Source organism: Lissotriton helveticus, chromosome 4_1 (assembly GCF_964261635.1).
Source record: "Lissotriton helveticus chromosome 4_1, aLisHel1.1, whole genome shotgun sequence".
In the NCBI taxonomy this organism is placed as follows: domain Eukaryota; kingdom Metazoa; phylum Chordata; class Amphibia; order Caudata; family Salamandridae; genus Lissotriton; species Lissotriton helveticus.
The window spans coordinates 575,360,533-575,378,085 of record NC_136063.1 but is presented as its reverse complement, the minus strand read 5'-3'; the positions used below and the strand labels follow the sequence as shown (position 1 = coordinate 575,378,085).

The 17,553-nt window shown below is 48.9% G+C and overlaps 1 protein-coding gene across 1 annotated transcript in view; it reads left to right on the top strand.

Moving 5' to 3' along the window:
* The window catches only part of PREX2 (phosphatidylinositol-3,4,5-trisphosphate dependent Rac exchange factor 2), a 1,276,790-nt gene that overhangs the window by 1,017,584 nt on the left and 241,653 nt on the right, over positions 1-17,553 (top strand). Inside the window, exon 36 of the mRNA XM_078687188.1 lies at positions 9,039-9,153. Within this exon, the coding sequence (XP_078543314.1) occupies positions 9,039-9,153 (115 nt within the window). The remainder of the gene's footprint in view (positions 1-9,038; positions 9,154-17,553) is intronic.

Sequence of the window (17,553 nt, the reverse complement as noted above, 5' to 3'; positions counted from 1 at the left end):
CTATAAAAGTCAGCAGAGGCCAGGTTGTCTTTTGAAAAGGAATAGATAAACACATCTGTGTCAAGCGCTGGCCACGGGTTCCCTGAATCTGCAAGGACGAAACATGGTCTGCATTTTGTCCAAGAGAGGTGCCAACCCTGACTGACCCCGCGGAGCTTTGTGATGACGTCGGCCTGTGGTCATGATTCACCCGGATTCCTGAAGGGACTTATAACAGGGATATATAATTCCAGATTGTTGGGTAGTTTTCAGGGCGTGGCTTATCATCTTGGGGAATTTCCATGGACTCTGACCCAATCCATGCCAATGTTCCCGATCCGGGTTCTAATAGAACTTCTATTATAGAAGCCTGTCGCTTGGTAGCTGGAGCGTGCCTCTGCCAAAGAGAAGTTTGGGCTTCTAACCGGTGGATTGGCTTCAAGAGGGTACACCCTACACAAGAGGACACGGCCACTCTCCTATACCGCCAGGTGGTCCCCCACTCGCCTTGGCGTGCCTCATGGCACACCCGTAAAGCGCTTAATGATCCACTTCAAAGCGCTAAAGGGAGCATTTCCAAGTTTAGGGCTGGGAGCAGCGCGAGTCGTCTCCGCATCCTCTCCCATACCAGGAAATGCTGCTGTTGTCGTTTGGCCTCAATCGAAAAATACAATTTACCACTAAGTCTAGCAGGAGGGAGATTTCCATCCCGAGAACGTGCAAGGGAATGCGTTCTGGGTTTAGAACATATGGCACAGGTCACTCTGCCCCACAGGGCCCAGCCGGATGTTTGGGTCCACGGTGTGTACACGCCAATTAACTGCACTGACTGCTGGTGCCTCACGCCTCGCCTGGCAGGCGCCCACCACTTCACACTTGGCGCTCTTTCTGAGAAATGTTCTTAAAATGGGTTGACGCATCACGGGGGATTCCCTATTGGAATGAGCTTCTAATACGCCGGGAGCTCCGGGGCTGGGTCAGTCGCCACTACCCCCCTCCAACAGGATTTTGTCATACGCTCCTATGTCGAAATCTCACAATTTCCCCATGTGTCTGCCCTCCGTTTAAAATGTCAACACTTGTCAGGTGATAATACAGCTATTTTATAACCACTCAGACTGCATTAGGAGGACCACCCCCCTCGCAGGGAAATGTTCAATTATAAAGCACTGCGTGTGCTGTTCAAACACTGCTTGCGCCCTCTGGGGCAAACTTCATTTTCGCGTGGTATGTTGTCAGAAAAGAGTTTGGAGACAAGTCACTGTAAATGTTAATTATTTTCACATATTGCTCAACACCTCGTATCGTCTCGGATTTTTAACATTCCCGGTTTTGGCAGAGGAGGGCACTGAGGCAGTGGGCGGTTAAGCGATTCACCCAGGATCACACAGTGTGGAAAGCACTACATCTCCTGGGTCCTGGCCCAAAAAGCAGCATTTTAATCTCGTTTCTTTTTAACTCCATTGTTAGTTAAGAATGAAACCATGACCAATCTGCGTCGATAGGGATGTCGCCACCCTGGTGTAAGTTATTCTTTTTTTTTTTAAATGGACCCTGCTCTTGGAAATGGCACTCCGTTTTTTTGCCCCATTCTCTTGAAGTGAAGTCCACGACTGAGCCTGGGTTTACTGGAGAACCAGCACAGGCGAGGAGAGACGAAGGAGAGCTGCGGGCAGAGGGAAGGGGGGGCCGAGAGCGGGACAAAGGAGAGCTGCGGGCAGAGGGAAGGGGGGCGAGAGCCGGACAAAGGAAAGCTGCGGGCAGAGGGAAGGGGGTGAGGAGAGACGAAGGAGCGCTGCTGGCCGGCACAACAACAACAAAAAGAAAAACGGCACAATCAAGGGGCAGAATGGGCAGAAAAACACGAGGGGGCCGGTACATCAGACATGTAAGATTGGTCCTACCTGCTTGAACTGCTCCTCGTAGGTCCACTCATGGTGCCCCTGCGCCCCTGCGTGGGGGAGTGTGTGTGTCCGGGCATGGGTGTTCCGGGGGTGCTTGGGCCCCCTGAGGAGAGTCCGGAGGCTGGGCCCTGGGGGCGGCAGGTACCGGGGCGGCGTGGGCTCCTCGGCTCCGGGCTCCTCTTTCTCATTGTTGTAGTCCTCCTCTTGCTCGGGGGCCGGGGAGGCCTGCCGAGCGGGCGGTGGCGTCGGCTGCACGATGAGGCCGGGCCTGCGGGGAGGCCCCGCTGCCTGGTAGTGGCGCAGCGCCAGGGCCTGCTGCTGCTGGAGCCGGGCCTCGAGTTGGCAGCGCAGCTCCCGCCGCTCCCGCTCAAACCGTGCCGGCTGCTGCCACTGCAGCGTTTCTATCACTGCATTCAGCTTCAGGCCGCCTCCCAGCACGTTCAACCCCACGGCGGGGCCGGCACCAGCAGCGGGCCGCCGGCCGGCCCACAGGACGAGAAGGAGCCTAGGGGAGTCTTGGTGGCCACGGAGGCATGGCCAGCATTAAGCGGCAGCAAATGCGTCATTCGCAGCAGCCTTCCTTGTGGTGTTTTTGTCGATAAAGGGGTTGGTACTTAGGTCTCTGTGTTCATCAGAATGCAGGAGCCTGCGCGAGCTCTCGTAGCAGCGAGCAGCAGCTTTAATTCCAGCCCATTAGTTGCCAAATGAGCTGCAATGCACACATTCCCCAGATGTTGCCTGCTCTTCTCCGCGAGAGCATCACGGCTACGAGGCCTCCCATTCTAATGACTGTTGCAGCGCCTCTTCCACGGTGACATCCCGTGGTTACGGGCATGCGCTATTAATAGAACGCCATGCGCGCAGCGCCACCTGTGGCTTCACCCTCTGCAAGCAACTGCCCGACGCTGGAAATCCAGCCGAGAAAGAGCAGTTTGGGCTTCAATTATCTAACGCTGCACAGCAAATGAACAGTGGCAGGATTTTCCCGGCTTCCTTAGTTTTCGAATGATATTTCGTCGATATTCCCTCGAATGTATCCGTTGTTATCCTGTGACTAGGTTTCGGGCAATCTTAAACATTGCTGCTTTGTTAGTCACAAGAAATCCGTGCAGCCCCTCGCTCACATGTAGTGCCAGGATCTCAGCGGAAGAAAAGTGAACATGGAGCTAAACAAAAAAAAAATGGCGGCCCCAAAGCGCTGAAAATTTTCGGATTCGGGGGCGTGTTTTGGCTGTTCTGAGTGACGGATGACGTCACAGGCGAAAGAAGGCAAAAAACACGCCCCCGAATCCGAAAGAGACGGGGCTTTATTGGAGTGAAGCCTGTCTCCTCCAATGGCTGGCCTCCGTTTAGGAAGCCAGCCAATGGAGGAGAGAGGCGGGTCAAGCCCCCTTACTGAAACTGACTCAAAATCATTAAATCTCCTCCCGGAGACTGCGCAAGCGCAGCCTTCGGTCCTCGACCTAAAAAGGAAAAGATGAGTGAAAGAGACATTTTTTTTTCTGATGGGGCCAATACAATGTAACTTTGTTATACAGGGTAGCATCAAGAAAGACTGGGCTAACATTATTCTGCTTGAGGTTTGTTGTTTAGGGATGTCACTAAAACATTGTCTATTCGTCCTTCTGCTTTTTTCAGTTTGTGCTCTTGGGTCTAAAGATGACATGTTTAGAAGCATTTTTTATGTCTTATTTAGTTATTTTATAAACTGTAGAGAATCGGGAAATATCAAAATCATATTTGATATTTTGGCTATATTTGATTTCACTGATAGGTAAAATGGCTGGTTTCGTAGGAATCTTTCTTAATATGTACCATCACATTTACCCACAGAGAATGGGTGAAATTCTTTGATACATCAGCCCCCTTTTCTAGTGAGTCAGTATTGATTATAAGTGAATTACCAAACACCCCAAGTTTTAAACATTCAAAGCAAAATGTAGTGACAGGTAAATGTGAAAAGAATGGTGTCACCAAGCATCTGAGATAGTGGTGAAAACATGACATCAGACGTTTGGTAAACATGCAACACAGTGTCACTTGGAATGCTGCTGAAAAAAGTTCCTACCAAGTTCAATAAAGATTGGAGTAATATTGTTTGTATTTGCAGTAATTCAGGTATGTATGTGAAAAAGTTGTATGATGGTCTGTCAAAATCGATACCTGAGCGGAAGTGCTTCAGTGTAAGAGATCCCTGTAACTTGCTAGATGGTATGCTGAAAGCATCTTTACAATCTTCAGAGTTAATGAAGAATGCTATTGACTTTGTAGTCCATTCTGGTGCAGTAAAAATGTATTTGGACCTCTTATACCCTGTAAACACGCTATCTATACAAATGCACCATCAGTGCAGAAAGCAAGCAATAATTAAAATTAAATACAAATTCCATAAACACTGGAAAAACACTGTTTATGTGGTTTTAATGGCGCAAAAATGTGTAACCACTGATAACCACTGTTTTTTTAAGGAATTGAAAAAACTGAAAAAACCCCATCAGAATTTATCAAAAATAGAAACTGAAAACTGGAAAGCCTAGATATACTTTAATGCAGGCTCTCACTCTGCTCTCATGCTCCTATTTCCGTCTGTCTACTTCGGGGTTTGCAGGCATCTTTCCTGTTTGTAAATGGGAGGAAAAGTTGGGAAGAAGCATGACAGCGATGCAAGGATAGTGGCATACCGTGAGGACAATAACCTATTCACAATTATAGCAGGGGCCAGATTCTCCACCTATCCAGCAGGGCTGACTGCAGTGCTCAAACATTCATGTCTGCCATAGTTTTAGCTGAGTGCATGCAGATATGAGATTCAGGTGGCTTGTTGTGTATTACTGTGATGATGGGCAGTAAAAACCCTGACGAGGCAAATTCCTTGTGTGGTAACAGTAAGCAGTGTTGGTGAATCAGGGGTAGGTGGACAATAGTCCAGCAGCCTTCTCCATGATCTGTAACATTCATGATATTGCAGAGGTGTAGCATTAGGGTTGCTTTACTGCCCATGGTCATAAAACTAAGGTGTGAAAATGCCTTCCTGAACTGTACTCTAGTCCAGCACAGATAAGGTCTCAAATGCCAACTTGAGAAGACCAGTGTGTTTTTGTGTGTGTGAGTATGAGTTTACTCAAATTTCCAGGGTTCTGGTTCAAAGTCTTGCCACCTTTTGGGTTCACCTATTTCTATACATTCCAAGTTGCTTGTGGTACTTTTTCCAGCTGGGTGTATGGGGGAGAATTCTGGGGCCTGTTCAACTACATCGGAGTTGCTGTGTTCCATCTCTGGTTGGTGGCACTCACAAACCTTGGCACTAGAGTAGAGGGGTTCTCCTTTCAAGTTTTGCTGTCTTGAAAGATAGTCAAGTCTGAATACTACGCCTGATGAAGGATTGTCAACCACCTGGCCTGGATGAACAGAAGCAGTCCCCTTGCTTTAATCAAAGATGAGCCGCTTGACCATCTGGACAATTGGTGAGAAAGGGCACATCCATAACCTATGTCCCATTGAGCACTATGGATAAGAGTGTTGTCGTATTCTCTGATGAAACCTATCTCCAGGTATCGATTTGTGCACAGTCAATCACTATACTCAAACGTCGTATTTGAAATGGATGGTATAGTTAAAATAAACCTGAAGAAAAATAAACCAGATAGTGTATGATGTGATCACCACTGGCATCCTTGAAACATACTGACTCCAATTTGTATAAAAAGTGGAAAAGACTAAGATCAGGACAATTTAAGGGCTTTAGTACAAGCTGATATCATCCAGTAAAATGTCCAAACAAACTGTGCATGCCTTTAAGATCAACTGAGGCCCCCAACTTGAAATTTGAGTAGTTCGAATAGCAACTTGTTTCTCTACAAAACCTGATGAACCTGCAAGGCCTATGACAAATATGGTGAAGATGCATACTTTTTCACCTCAAAACTCGAAGATTGATGATTATTTCATAAACAACCCAGATGTCTCCACAATTCCCTCGACTTATCAACCCACGGACTCAATGCTAACCTATTTTCCTTTAAATCCATGAGCTAGAACAAGGCGTAAGAGAGAAATTATTTCATAGAAGCCTTAGGCCTACATGCTGACTCCATCTAGATCACCCCTTCTTCCCTCCTAGACAGTACAGTTACCATTCTACCTCGAAATGTTAAATTGTCACCTCCCCTGAAGAAGACATTTGTTGACACAAGTAGCCTGCTATCTTCCTACCAACAGTGAAATAGAGCTCACCAGCATTGTCAAGAATACACAGTCATATACAGCCAATTCCATGACTGATAAACCATCTCTGGCATTTAGACCTGCCAGAGTAGGTTGCAGAAGTATTCTTAAACACTTAGGGGCCGATTCCGATCTGGTAAAATTCTCGTCTGTACGATTCGCATCCGGAGCCGTCTCCGTACGACTCGTACACACCCCGTACGACTCGACGAGTACGATCCCGACCGGGGTATCAGGACACGATTTGTACGGTCCATGTCAGGTAAGGGCGATTCGTACGGAAAAGCGGACATTCACATACACACCGTATGGTGCGTACCCCCCCATGATCACAGGGGTACGCACCGTACCCCTGCGATCATGGGGTGTACGCACCGTACACCCAGCGAATATGGGGTACGCACCGTACATACAGCGTACATGGGGTACGGTGTGTACACCCCAAGATCGCAGGGTACGGTGCGTACACCCCGTGATCGCAGGGGTACGCACCGTACACCTGCGATCATGGGGTGTACGCACCGTACCCGAGGGGGGCCGTTCCGTACCTGTTTCGGGGCGAACTCTGCTTTTACGGCTGTTTTCGGCTCCCGTAGAACAAGGGTCGTACGGTGCGTACCCAACACGAATCGTACTTGCCGGTTCGGAAAAAGCGTCCGCGAACAATACAGATGTCGCGTACAGTGGGTTCCGAGGGAGATTTTATTCGTACGGTCCCTGTACGATTCGTACGGAGTACGGCTCCTGGTACAGATCGTACTTCGTCGTACGTACGGGGGACATTGCAGGGTACGATTCGTATGGGAAAAACGCTCTGAACGTCAATTCGGAGCGCTTTTTACCGGATCTGAATCGACCCCATAGTGAAGATCCACTGATACCCTGCACGTGAACCAAGCAGGAGCTCTAATTCTTTGAGACCTTTTGGCAGTGTACTATGGAATGGCGCACCAAATACTACCTATCACAACTGCATAAATGAACGTGAATCATCATCATGGCCACCTAATGGATCAAAGATCGTCTCAGTTGGAGTAACCATGGGCAAGTAGTCACACTACGTTCAGCAAGAAAAAGACCACTTGATGGGCACCATATGTCTGCTCTTTCTTTTTCTTTACATACATATGAGTTTTTATCAGAATAACAAACACACTACTCAAATGTATGTGGTTGGCACGTAGATATGTCTATGAGTAGAAAGAAGAGCCTTAGGGCCAGATGTAGGAGAGCAAACACCGGGCGGTAACGGCCGATTTCGGCCGTTACCGACCGGTATTTAGGATTTGGCATGTAGGGGCCATCATTTTACAGAATCGGTAAATTTACCGATTCTGTAAAATACCGAATCAGTAATTTTACCGATTCGGTAAATCCACATGTAGGTGACACTCCTAAGAGTGCCACAGGCCCTTAAGAGTCGGTATTTTACCACCCAATCCTATTGGGTGGTAAAATACTGAATTGTGCATGCACACCTGTGCCATGTGACACACAGACATGGCCTAAGGGCATGTATGTGTGCCACATGGCACACATGCCTCTATTTGGGGTGCTAGAGGGTGTCAAAGTGACACCCCCTGCACCCTTGCAGGATTCGGTATTTACCGATTCAGTAAATACCGAATCGGTATGCCCATTGATTCCTAAGGAGAAGCGTGGCTCAGTGGTTAGAGGCGGCAGACCCGGAAGCTGAGATCGACCGTGGACCAGGGTTCGATTCCCCGCCTCGGCGGGTCTCGGGCTCAAGATTCCACGGACTCGACAATTCTCGCTCTGGTGCCTACTCAACTCACGGGGTCACACTCTGCGACTCTGGGCAATAGCTTGCTTAATCTCCACTACGGCCCCTCGCGGCGGGATGCCTGGCTTTCACCTTGTGGACACCCTGCCGGGGTTTCTCACAGGGGAATACCAGGACGGGTTCCCTAAGCAAGCGCCGGGACGCTTACGGGCAGCTGTGCGCTTTACAAGTCCAACACATTTACATTTACAAGGCCCATAGGAATCAATGGGCAATACCGATTCGATATTTACCGAATCGGTAAATACCGAATGTTACCGATTCGGTAATTCAAATTTAAGAATTACCTACATCTCCCACCTTCAAATTTACCGATTCATAAATACCGATTCGGTAAAATTCGGTATTTATGAGTCGGTAAATTGAAGTTACCTACATCTGGCCCTAAAACACTTATTTTTAATAAAGGAATGTTTCCTACACCTGAGTGGTCAAAAGACAATGGTCTCTTTGGCTAGTGATATTCCGTATGCCCAATGCTACTGAGCTGGCGTGGTCTTCAGGTAGCCGCATCCCTTAAACCATCAAAAATAATGAAGAACCTGGGGGCCCTCTTTGTTCTGAGCTCTCCTTTGCGGGGCACATCAATTCAGGGCTTGAAAGAAAGTTAGCTACTAAACTTGGTCAGGAAGATCCTTCCTCCACCCCACCCCACTCCAGTAACTCAGGCTCAGCTGTGCTGTAATGTTTATAAGAAATGTCCTTCAATAACTTTTCCTTGAGGTGTACTGACAGATCACTCTGCATGGCTCCCCTCTTGGACTAGTAACTAGTAACTTCTATGCCCTTTTGTTATACAGGATCTCCACATACGTATGCATTTAAAGGTGCAGCATGTGCTATTCCTACAATCAATCCAAACGTTCCATATCTCCATTAGACCTATGACTATCTCATTCTCGCTATGGAAAACACATGACAGTGATACCAAAGTGAATGCTTTTCTTTTCTGTTTACACTTTTGAATTTTATTTAATTGAGTTTATAAATATCTCTTGTTTATTCTGTAGGTCACAGAGGAAATTGTCATGCTCTATAAATGATGCATTATCATTACTAGGAAGCGCTCAGTAATTACACACACCATGAATAAAGAATATTTAATTATGTTTCATTCTCTCACACAGCACTGGAAAGCATGGAGGGATATTATTACAGAGACAACATCTCTGTGGAGGAATTTCAAGCTCAGATCAATGCAGCTTCCCTGGAAAAGGTCAAACAGTATACTCAGAAACTCAGGTAAGTAAATCTGTATTTTAAAACTTAACTTCTCTTATATCGGTCCGTTTAAAATGAACACTTTTTTTTTGCAAACTTGTTTTGACCATCCAAAATTTGAAGTATCAGTTTGAAGGAAAGGTTAAATCAAAAGCATTTTAAGAACAAGTTTGAAATGCCTGGTAGAGAAATGCCAGCACACTTTCAAAATGACCTCCACAATATTATTGCATGCTTCTACAGAATGTAAACGTAAAGGTCTACCTATTTTTCTGCTCCCACAAAGGGTGGGGGGTGATGGCGGGAGGGAATTGAGAAGCCCGAGAACAGATCCTTCTATGTCTAGCAGGCCTGATTTATCTTTAGAATTTCTGACTTTGTAGCCAAATCCTAAGGCAACGTGTTTGTAGGGCATTCAAGGAGCAGACATCAGTTTTGTAACAAAAGGAAAGATTACACGACCATAAAATAGTGCAGGAGTGGAAGGTACTTTGTTGAACATATGGATGTAAGAGGCAGGGGGTGTTTTGGGTGTTATGCCCTCGCCCCACAAAAAATTTTTTTCTGGTGAATAGTTGGGTACAGGTGCTTTTAGTCGGGTATGGTGAGGTCTCTGTCGGATTTCACCAGGAATATTTACATACAAACAGGGTAATACACACACACCCTCTGTCCCTCTCTGTTTTGAAAGTCATCAACTTTTTTTATTTTACAAAATATTGTGTTTTCCCTCACCATGGGCCAGATGTAGGAGCCCAAATACCGGTCGGTAACGGCCGATTTCGGGCGTTACCGACCGGTATTTAGGAATTGGCATGTAGGGGCCATTATTTTACAGAATCGGTAAATTTACCGATTCGGTAAATTTACAGATTCTGTAAAATACAGAATCGGTAATTTTACCGATTCGGTAAATCCAAATGTAGATGACACTCCTAAGAGTGTCACAGGCCCTTGAGAGTCGGTATTTTACCACACAATCCTATTGTGTGGTAAAATACCGAATCCAGGTGTGCATGCACATCTGTGCATGCACACTGTGCAATGTGACACACAGACATGCCCTAAGGGCATGTATGTGTGCCACATGTCACACATGCCTTTACTTCAGGTGCTAGAGGGTGTCAAAGTGACACCCCCTGCACCCTTGCAACATTCGGTATTTACCGATTTGGTAAATACCGAATCGGTATTTCCCATTGATTCCTATGGGCTTCACAGCCCATAGGAATCAATAGGAAATACCGAATCGGTATTTACCGAATCGGTAAATACCGAATGTTACCGATTCGGTATTTCTAAATAAAAAATTAGCTACATCTCCCTCCTTCATATTTACCGATTCATAAATACCGAATCGGTAAAATTCGGTATTTATGAGTCGGTAAATGTCCCTCACCTACATCTGGCCCCAAGTCCCCTACCAATTCATATTTGTCTCTCTTTTTACTGCCCCGTTAGTCCCTCCCTTGCACCCTGCTTGTTGGAATTGTTGGAATTTTTCAAAAAGTATTTTAAGTAGTATAAATCTTGATCCTGTCATGTTATGACATATGTGCTATAGCAAAATTGAGGATAAACATTATGAGTCGAGCATGTTATCAATAGAGTAAAATAACAACCATTAGTAGGTAAGCATGTAATAACAAGCCTGATAACGTAGGGAAGAACTCCCACCCAGCAAACACTTTGATGAGAGAATGACACAAGCATGGGAGCTCTCCACGTTTACATCCTTAGAGTAATACTGCAGCTGCTGCATATTACTGGTGTTTCCACAATTGGGGATGGAATTATTGGATATGTTAGGCACAATTTTCGGGCGAGGGGGAGTGGGCATTCTAGTAGTGCAACCATGGACCGTATACCATGGCTTCCAGTAAAGGGGGGAGTTGTAGAGCGTGATGCACTCTGGACATAAACCTAAGGGTTACCAATGTGTATGGGGCAGTGACCTCCATGGGCAGTGTATATCAAGTAGGATCGTGTTATGTCCTACTAATGCGGCAAGGGATTGCTTCTGTCTGCATCTGCCATCGCTCGCATCAGGGCCTCCCATCTATCTAATATAGGTTTCTAATGCCATCCTCTATATCCTTCTCGGCGCAAGGCTTTAAATTCCAGGTCAGCCCAATAGCCCACTTCCCTTCTCCAGTGTGTCATCTTTGGGGTATTATGTGATTTCCACCTCTTAGTAATCGCCCTGCTTGCCAAAAACAGTGCCAGGCCAATACATTTTATGCTAACCCTATGTTTCTGCTGTCTAGGATAAATGCCTAATAGCCAGCCCTCCACCGAATGTAAGTTGGTCTCGACCAGTCACCCATATTACTTCTCGCATTACTGCGATCCAGTAAGCTTGTATTTTGGGGCGAGTCCACTTCATGTGTAGGATGTCCGGTAAACCCACAGGGCAACGAGGGCAATGTGCATGTATGAAAGGGAACATCCGGTTAAGCGCCCTCAAAGTAAGATATGCTCTATGCAAGATATTACATTGTAAGTATTTAAATCGAGAATTTTGTTACACTCTAGGGGGGTACTCTAAGTCTTTTTCCAACTCTTTATCATGTAAGCATCCTCCCAGGTCCATGTCCCACTTATTCCTGAAGGGCTGCAGGTCCACCCCGTGTACTCCAACTGGGCTTTGAAATCCATTTGATCATGCGGCGACCTGATCCTTTTGTATGAAGTATTTGCGCTAATGTATGTGTGCAAGGTTTAATGGGGTCTCTCCTGCCAGTGATATTGTAGTATCATTTGAATTCTGTTATAAAGCAAGACTTAGCCCCGCTGGAGGTCCCATTGCTCCACTAATGTGGAAAAGGGGATCAGGGCAGAGTAAAGATCCACCAGTGTTTTTATACCCGTGGTTTTGCAGGATTGGATCATGCAGGGAGTCAGTGTGACGGTCCCCCCCCCCCCCCTAGTTCTTTGAGTGGAATTTCTGGGGCATATGGGACAGCACCTCGTGCACATCTAAAGGCCACTTCCAACAACATATTGCTGTGGTAGGAAGCAGTGGAAGTGCAGGAAGACGACTCTGACCCGGGAATAACAAGGACTGTAAGCCCCGTTCGTCTATCTGTAGTTGGGAAAGGCTATTTTCCCGATTACGTTTACCTGCTAACCATCTGGCCCCCCACTGTAATTAGGCAGCTAGGTAATAGTTATGCAAATCTGGTGCTCCTAGTCACCCCCTTGTCAGTGGGCAGCCTCAATTTGCTAAGTGCTACTCTGCTTCTGTCTGAAGCCAAAATCAGTTGCCCAAACAAAATATCGAGCTCTTTAAACACACTTGAGGATAGTCCAAAGGGGTGGTTGGCAAAGTATCATAGAAGGCGGAGACAAATACCATTTTAGAAAGTGCTAGGCAACCCGCCACTAACAGTGTCAACTTGATACAGAAGGATATCTGCGAGTGCAGCTACCTAATGGCTCAGTGTGAATTACCTTTTTAGTGTCTTGTTGTTCATGATCTATGTTGACACTCAAATATGTAGGTCTCCCATCTAAGTGTCTGGCCACCAAGGGTTGGCGCCCTCCGTGGATCATTGGGTTGTAAGGGGACTGCACATGATTTAACATAATTAACTGAAAGCGCAGAGATCTCATGGAAATAAAGCAATAATTTGCTGTTTTTGATCAGCCTGGCTCGGATATAGAGCAACATGTCATCGGCCTGAAAAAGTCAATATGTGCCTAACCTCCAACACATATTCCCTTCTCCCAATTTTGTGGCCAGTGGCAATTCGAAGGCCAGAGGAGAAAGGGTAGGTGACAATGAGCACCCATGCCTGGTGCCCCTGGCAATATTGCATCCCTCCGAAATGTGCTGTCACGTCCATGCTTGGGGTACGCAGGTGTATCCAGCTTATCTGAAAGAAACAGTTAGGTATAGATTCCAATACCTTAACATTACCCCCAGGCGTCAGACTGGATCTGGAAAGTTTTTTTGTCAGCAGTACCCCTGCGGGTCAGAAGGTGGCGTCGGTCGACTCCGTGTTCGTCGTTGGCGTCGTGGTCACCGGGATGACATCGCGGTAGCTACTTAGACGCCTCCCTCGCACGCTGACGTCAGTTCCGCACCAGCAAGCGTAGATCCGGAGAGAGTGGTACCTCCAGTCACTTTTTGACTGACTTTTTCTCAACATTTGTCGACTTCGTTTTTGAGTCCATCGACTCCTGGTGCCAAGGGATGCCAGACTTCAAGGCTTACAGTTCCTGTAACCCACTGATGTCGGTGACGGATCCGCACCGGGTGTGCCTCTACTGCTTGGAGCGCGACCATGACCCCAAGTCGTGCTCCAACTGCCTGACCATGGCCTGAAGTCTTTTCGGGAGCGGTCCCGAAAGCTACTTGAGACCCGGCAGTCGGCTCCGTGCCGTTCGAGGTCCCAGTCGCGTAGGAGGTTGAGGGACCGGTTGCGGTGCCAACACCATTCTTCGTCCAAGTCTTCACACTCGGGGTCAGGTAAGTCAAAGCACAAGAAGAAGTCAAAGAACCATCGTCGCTGTTCGACTTCTCCCCGTCCATTGGCAGACCCGATGAGGGATGCGGGTGGTACCTCAACCGTGGGTCTGTGTGCGGAGCCCGTAGGGTCGGCTCCGGGTTTCCCCCTCTTCCCGGGACAGGGACCAACCCGTGCCCAGCTACGTCAGTTTTACGAAGTGATGCACGCCAACTTTGGGCAGCCTGACTCCGCTGGGGCGCCTTGAGGCCCCGCGGACTCTGCTGGGGGCCTTGGGCCTTTGAAGCCAGCGGTTTCAGCCTCGGCGCCGCAGGGTCCCCTTGGATCCAGGCCTAGATCCGGATCAGCGCCGGTCGACCTTGTTACTCCTCCCCCAGCACCGATTCCACTGGCACCACATACGCAGCCGGCATCGGCTGTGTCCTCAGCCGACGTCGACCTTGGCCTTCATCTTGCGGTAGACACGGAGCCGGACTGGCGCCAACCGATGCCGGATCCAGCGCCAATGGGTACTTTTGTACCCCTGTTCTACCCTGGCTGTTTGAGACCAGATTGGCAGCCAGAGGAGGGTGAGGAAGACTGGGAGGGGTCTGGGGACCCTTTAACTGACCAGTTAGGTTATGAACAGGATTGGCGGAAGCCAGTGATCTGGATTAGTCCCTAGACCATGGCATGTTGTCTCCTCCTGCCATGGCTATGGAGGAGGGAGTGTCATACGCAGTGGTGGGAGTCAGGACTAACCTCCTGACAGAGGTGCTTTAACCGACAGCGAGCTCTTCTGAGACCCTGCTGCCGTTTAATGAAGACCTCATGGACATCCTTTTGGGCACCTGGTCCAGGCCCAACACAGGGGCTCCTGTGGACAGGATGATTGCTCGACACTACCGCCCGGCCCCTAGTGACCCCACTTTCCTCTCCCAACACCCCACCCTGAGAGCTTGGTGGTCCAAGCCTCCACCTCCAGAGGCGCATTCCCTAACGCACCACCCGATATGGAATCCAAAAAGATGGATCAACTTGGGAAGAAAATGTTTTTTTCCTCCAGCTTGGGACTGCGGTCGGTAAACACAGCATTTCTGTTGGTCCGTTACACCCACTCTGTGTGGGATACGGTAGTGCGGGTGCTTTTCCAGTGCCTGGAGGAGGCCTGGGCTGTGCTCTCCCGTGCAGTTGCCGAGGGGAGAGACGCAGCGAAGTTTACCATCTGCTGTGGGCTGGATACCGCCGACTCACTAGGCAGGATGATTTCCAAGTCGGTAGCCATTCGACGCTACGCCTGGTTGAGGTCGACTGGTTCTTCGGGTGATGTCCAATCCACACTTTTGGACATGACCTTTGATGGCCGTCGCCTTGTCGGCGACAAGTCAGACAACGCGCTAGAGCACTTCAGGGACTCTCGAGCTAGGGCCAGTTCCTTGGGCCTCTTCACCACCCGCCCTGCGCAGTCTGCCTTTTGCCCCTTTCATGGCTACGGAAGGGGTGCCCCGCCACATCTTGGCCAGGGCCACAGGCCGGCGCAAGCTGTTCAGCTTCTGCACGGCTGGGGACGTGGGAACCAGTGCCATGGTTCTGGGGGCCAGCAGGTGGGCCAGTCCACCACAGTCCCCTCTGCAGCAGTCCTTGTCCGACCTTTCAGGGCCAACAAATGCCAGTGGGGGGCAGAATTCGCCATCACCTCCCCTACTGGTGCACCATGACCTTGGACAGGTGGGTTTTGCAGATAGTCCGAAGGAGCTACTCCCTCCCCTTCGAGACTGCCCCTCCATCCATGCCCCCTCAGTACCATTGCATGTCGGAGGATCATCTGGCCCTTCTCCAACAGGATATTTCAGCACTCTTGACCAAGGGAGCCATCGAGCTCGTTCCTGTCCCCGAAGTAGGTTGTGGTTTCTATTCCCACTACTTTCTGGTGCCCAAGAAGGACAAAGACCTGCGTCCTATCTAGGAACGTCAACCGCTTCCTCCGGAAGGAGAAGTTCAAAATGTTGACGCTCGCTCAGGTCCTGTCTGCCCACGACCCAGGAGACTGGAGACTGGATGGTAGCGTTGGACTTGGTGGACGCTTACTTTCACATCCCCATTCTGCCATCTCACCGGCGCTACCTGCAGTTCACGGTAGGCCACAAGCATTTTCAGTTTATCGTGCTCCCCTTTGGTCTTACCAGTGCCCCTTGGGTATTCACGAAAGTGATGGCGGTGGTCACTGCTCATCTGCTCAGATCAGGGGTTCTAGTCTTCCCCTATCTCGAAGACTGGCTGTTGAAGGCAGGCTCGCCCCAGACTGTTGGCTCCCACCTCCTGTCTACAGCCAACCTCCTGCATTTGCTGGGGTTTTTCATCAATGTGCTGAAGTCACACATGATTCCTTATCAGAAGCTCCTCTTCATCGGAACGCTTCTGGACACAACTCAGTTTCGGGTCTATCCTCCTGAACAGAGAGTCTGGGATATTTGGGTTATGATTCCGATCTTTCAGCATCTATCCGGGTTTCGGTCAGGATGATCTTCAGACTACTGGGTCTGGTGGCCTCCTGCATCCTGCTGGTGAACCATGCCAGATGGCATATGCAGGCTCTGCAGTGGGACCTGAAGTTCCAGTGGGCTCAACATCAAGGGAACCTGTTTGATTGCGTTCAGATCTCGGAAGGCACTGCACACCAATTGCAGTGGTGGCTAACGAACTAGGATTGGGCCGATGGCAGACCCCTCTCCCTTCCTCAACCAGAGTTCACAGTGTGATTGATGCATCACTTCTGGGATGGGGCGACCACATGGGGGAGGCAGAGATCAGAGGCCTCTGGTCTCCGGCGGAGTCCGGGCTCCATATCAACCTTCTGGAGCTTCGGGCGATTTGTCTTGCACTCAAAGCATTCCTTAGTAGTGCAGGAGTTCACGGACAACACCACCGCCATGTGGTACTGCAACAAACAGTGCGGGTGGGTTGAGGACCCTATGTCAGGAGGCCCTCCGCCTCTGGACATGGCTGGAACATTAGGGCATATCCCTGGTGGTTACAACACCTGGCAGGTTCCCTGAACGCCAGGGCGGATGAACACAGCCACAGGTGCATGATGATCCCGAATGGCGTCTTAACTCGGAGGTGGTGCAAGGTCTCTTTCAGCATTGGGGAGAGCCTTGTTTAGATCTATTCGCCACCAAAGAGAACGCACAATGTCTGCAGTTCTGCACATTCGAATTTCCTAGGCGGCACTCGCTAGGCGACGATTTTCGTCACGAGTGGAGTTGCGGTCTTCCATATGCCTTTCCGCCTATACCACTTCTGCCCAGAGTGTTCAAGAAGATCAAGCGCGACTGGGCCAAGTCATTCTTGTGGCTCCAGATTGGGCAGGAAGAGTCTGGTATCCCGAGCAGCTCAACATGGCCATCGATCCTCTGCTCTGACTGCCTCTTCAGGAGGATCTTCTGTCGAAGCAGCAGAGAACACAGTCCTCCACCCAAACCTGTCCAGCCTCCACCTCCTTCCGTGGAGATTGAACGGCAGCAGTTGACGTCATTTGACCTGCCTCCCAAAGTCTGCGATGTTATCTTGGCAGCCAGGCGTTCCTCCACTAAGACGGTATACGCCTGCAGATCGAACAAATTTGTGGCATGGTGCACAGCAAAGGCTGTAGATCACCTTTCCGACCCTCTTTCTGAGGTTCTCTTGTTCCTCCTTTCTTTGGCCCAGCAGGGCTCTGCATTGGGCACTCTAAAGGGCTACCTCTCGGCCATTTCAGCCATCCTTAGGCTTCCTGATCAGCCTTCTCTTTTCAAGTCCCCTGTTGTAAATAGATTCCTTAAGGGCATTACTCATCTTTTTCCTTCTATTCCATTCGTAAAGCCCCAGTGAGACTTGAACTTGGTTCTTACATATCTTATGTGCACTCCCTTTGAGCCGCTACATAACTCAGACTACTCACTTTGAAAACTGCCTTTTTGGTGTCCAACAC